This window comes from Littorina saxatilis, linkage group LG13, assembly GCF_037325665.1.
Source record: "Littorina saxatilis isolate snail1 linkage group LG13, US_GU_Lsax_2.0, whole genome shotgun sequence".
In the NCBI taxonomy this organism is placed as follows: domain Eukaryota; kingdom Metazoa; phylum Mollusca; class Gastropoda; order Littorinimorpha; family Littorinidae; genus Littorina; species Littorina saxatilis.
The window spans coordinates 40,785,715-40,790,094 of record NC_090257.1 but is presented as its reverse complement, the minus strand read 5'-3'; the positions used below and the strand labels follow the sequence as shown (position 1 = coordinate 40,790,094).

The 4,380-nt window shown below is 45.3% G+C and overlaps 1 protein-coding gene across 1 annotated transcript in view; it reads left to right on the top strand.

Annotated features, from left to right (window-relative positions):
• Positions 1-4,380, top strand: part of LOC138945748 (uncharacterized) — a 7,864-nt gene extending 3,484 nt beyond the window's left edge. The window contains exons 3-7 of the mRNA XM_070317248.1: positions 369-441; positions 1,469-1,647; positions 2,373-2,560; positions 3,550-3,730; positions 4,158-4,380. Of these exons, the coding sequence (XP_070173349.1) occupies positions 369-441; positions 1,469-1,647; positions 2,373-2,560; positions 3,550-3,730; positions 4,158-4,255 (719 nt within the window). The 3' untranslated portion in view covers positions 4,256-4,380. The remainder of the gene's footprint in view (positions 1-368; positions 442-1,468; positions 1,648-2,372; positions 2,561-3,549; positions 3,731-4,157) is intronic.

Sequence of the window (4,380 nt, the reverse complement as noted above, 5' to 3'; positions counted from 1 at the left end):
TCATAACTGATGCATGTCTCCAAGGAATTGACAAAGAATTCCGAGAACAAAATGTGTCTGGGTCACTTCGTCATATCAGCAGTAGAAGATTACTCGTAAGGTGACCGCTAGGCCGTCTATGTATTGGTATCGCAGGTCATTAACATTGGCTGAGATACGATCGTCTGACAAAAGTTTGAACGATGTTACATCGAACAACAAAAGATGGACACGAAATAAAATTGACGTAAAAGAAAATCGACACGATGTAAGATTGACGCGACAAAACGACGGACGATCTGTTTACTTCATATGGCACACAAGCTGTAAATGAATTGGTGCATGTCGCACGTGCTCTGTATAATAATGTCTGTGCCCTGCTGTCACAGGTGTGATCGCTGGGCTGCAGAACCTCGCCCAAGCCACCGCCAACACGCCCGCGCCCGGAAAGAGAGATGTCGAGTGAGTGCACATTTTACACCCGAAGATGGAGTGTGGCTGCCCTTAATGGTTGGGCACAAAGCCCCATAGTTATGAGGAATTCCAGTCTAGCTGGGAATGTATGCCCACGAATGCAAAAGAAGAAGAGGAATCCAGGCTGAAAGGCTGAAAGGCTGAAAGGCGGTACTTTCCGCAAAATGATAAAAGGCGACCAGACTTTTGACTTTGAAAATGTCACACGCATACGAAGTATTTAAATACTTAGATGTGATATAGAGTTTGACTTCCTATTTGGCGGGATGGGGGAGGGGAGGGGGGGGGGGAGGGGGCATGCGCGCATAAACCAACTCATTCAAAACACGAGTGTACTAACTATACGCGAGAGGTCACAGCAGCCCGCAAACGCAGAAGAAGTACAAGAAGAAGAAGTTAGCTTACAGGGACATCATTTTGAGAAAAAATGCCTTGGAACCAGAGGGAATAATGTTTCAAAATTAACCCTTCCTAATACAGAACTCCCAAAAGGTGGAAACTCTTCTTTCCCGCACATACAGTAACTGTTCTAAATAAACCATAAACTTAATCTCTTCAAATCTGAAAGGCGTCCAACGAACCAGCATTGCTATTTGACTCGACTGATGCGCAATTTGAATGCATCAATTGTTGTACAGAAAATAGACTCAGACAACAACAAAAATGATTTACTGATATTGTAAGTACGCTATTTACATTCAATTTTGCTACCGACACTCTAAGACTGGCGCGATATCCGGAAATAACTCTGTCAAGTTTGTATGGGTTGTGAAAAGAGTTGTTTTTCCTTGTTTCCATAGAAGCATTGAGACAAGCCTAAATATTACGTGTAGCTTGCCTCACTCTTTTTATGAAAAAAACCCAGAGGAAAACAAGGGGAAAAGGGAAACAAGGGGAAAAGGGAAACAAGGGGAAAAGGGAAACAAGGGAATTCTTCCAACTCTTCCCCACCCCATAAAAGCCCGACAGAGTTATTTCCGAGCATCGTATATTAAAAGGATGTGTGTTGTTCCAGCATGGAGACAGTCTTGAAGGTGGTGGAGTTTGTGGAAAGTCACCGCAACCTTCTCGATGACCTTGGCAACATGGTGCAGAACGTCACCCACGTGACCTTGGACAAGATCGACGGTCTTGCCAAGCAGTTCCTGGACAACCCCTCCGAGGAGCTCCTGACCAAGATGATTGCCTACCTCCGTTAGTATACGTTTATACAGTGGAGCCCCCTTTAAAATCCCCCCCCCCCCCCCCATTATTTAAAACTTCCTCCTTTTTAAAACCGTCTTTCTGAGATGTTCTGTTGTTAACCTCTGCTTTACTACCGCTTTAAGACTTCCTCCTTATTATTAAGACCTGGTTTTCTCACATTGTTCAAGGTCGTAAAGGGGTGGGTGGGGGTGGGTGGGGGGGGGGGGGTCGAAGCGCATACATGATTGTTGATAGTTTATTGCCGTTCCTACTATACGTACTGACTTTATGGTCTGTCTTATGATGATATTTAGTGTTCTGAAGTGCTGTTCTGGATACCTTTTATATCATAGTTAGATTACGATCAAGGGTATATAGATATTATATTGCCACCATAAATGCGTCGCTTCCATCCAGTGGAAAGCTAGCGGCAACAAGAGTCTCGCTAATCAGCTGTAGGTGTGTTTAGGTGTAATCCGCCACCTGCGCTTAAGGCAGAATGACCGAGGTCTTTTACGTGCCACTGTGGTGACACGGGGGTAGGGCATAGATACGGTCTCTGAGTCTGCACATAAAGTTGACCCGTGTCTGTCTCGGCCTGGATTCGAGCCCGTGACCCAAGGATCATAAGCTCAGTGCTCTACCAACTGAGCTACTAGGTCGGTCCCCTACATAATTGTAATCTAAGCATTATTTATCTATGTCTTCATGTACTGTTGTCCGTGTCGTTGCAGAGGCTCACCACATCATCCAGAACAACATCATGCAGTTCCTGGAGAAGAACGGAGCTGGTCTGGTCTCCATGGGCCTCCAGGACCTGCTGACGTCACACAAACGTGACACGGACCTGCTCGGTCAGGTGACGCAGGTGGGATCCAAACTCGCCGACTCCTTCGGACCCATCGTCAGCAGTCTCAAGGGCGTAAGTCGTCACTATGTTTGTTTGTTCCCTTTGACTTTTGGCAGAATGATTGAGGTATTTTACGTGCCACGGTTGTGACACGGTGGTGGGACATGGATACCGTCTCTGAGTCTGATTTGCACATTTGAAGTTGACCCATGTCCGTCCCGGCTCGGAATTGAACCAGTTCATGCTCAGCCAACGCGCATATGCACACGATAAAGATCCCAAGCTCACATCGAAAGTCTCGGGGCTTGGAAAACACGAATACACGCATGCAGGAAAAAAGAAGAAGAAAATGAAAGTGCGATTCTGTCGCCGCACGCTATCCTCAGGGAAAGCAACCCAAAGGTCCTTGAGAACGTTACTCAAGGACAATAAAATATACCAAATACATCCCTGCCACCCCCCCCCCCCCCCCCCCCGCAACAGCAACAGCAACAAAAACACAACAAAAAAACAACGATAAAAAAATAAAAATAAAAATATTTGAACACATTTCTGTAACAAGTTTTGAACACAAAGTAGCACACATAGTGTCCACTAGTCTTTCTTTATTTGGTGTTTAACGTCGTTTTCAACCACGAAGGTTATATCGCGACGAAGTGTCCACTAGTGTTCACATAATAAACACAAAGTGTTCTGAAGTATGCATTTGAACACCATGTGTTTATTATCTGTGCCTCTTTCACTAGTAGAACTATGTACATGTACTATGTCACAAAGTGTTCAAAACTTAGAACGCGTACTTCCTATTGTTAATCATATCTTTTGAATGTCTCTCTGCTTCATTTGTTAAAGATTATTTTTGTGTTCAAAACTTGTTGCAGAAATGTGGTCAAAATGTGTTACAGAAATGTTTTACAGAAATGTTTTACAGAAATGTGTTTCAGAAAGGTGTAACAAAAATGTGTTACAGAAATGTGTTACAGAAGTGTGTTTAACATGTGTTTAAAATGTGTTTAATTCTGCTTAGAGTGTTGATAACCTTCCTCTTTCTGTGTGTCCAGTTGGTCAGCGGCCTGGGCACCCAGTTGCTGGGATTCTTCAAGAACCTGCTGCCCAATGCTGACCAGCTGGTGGCGGCCTTCAAGCCTCACCTGTCCGCCCTGCAGGAGCACGGCAACAACCTGCTGGACACAGCCAAGGGCGCTCTGGACGCGGTCAAGGACGCTGTCGGTGACATTCTGCGTGAGTTACTTTCTTCTTCTTCTTCTTCTTGTGCGTTCCTGGTCTCTGTGTGTGTGTGTGTGTGTGTGTGTGTGTGTGTGTGTGTGTGTGTGTGTGTGCGTGAGTCTGTCTGTGTCTGTCTGTCTGTCTGTCTGTCTGTCTCTGTCTCTGTCTCTCTCTCTCTCTCTCTCTCCCCCCCCTCTCTCTCTCTCTCTCTCTCTCTCTCTCTCTCTCTCTCTCTCTCTCGCGCGCGCGCTCTCTCTCTCCAAAGTTGTACAAAACGTCGAAATAAAGTTATGGAATCCAGGCAAACACCGACGTCGTGTGTTTTTTTCTGCACCACACCAGAACCACGTTTGTACTCAGTAAGACAGTACAAGATATTTACGAATGTAAACACTTGTATTTGCGAACAATGTTACTTTAAGCCTAATTCCATTTTTTTCAGAGGAAACCATGAAACAGAGCGCCCCACACGTCAACGGAATCCTCGGCCACATCGCCAGCGCTGTGCAGAGCATGGCCGCCACCACCCCTGCCCCTTAATTGCGTCATTGCTAGTGACGTCAGCAGACTTTTAGCAGAAGAACAGTATAGCTTTTGTATGGATTCAAATAAAACTGCACACAACCGGATGTAGATCGCGTAATAAAACGTTTTATTGAAACCTC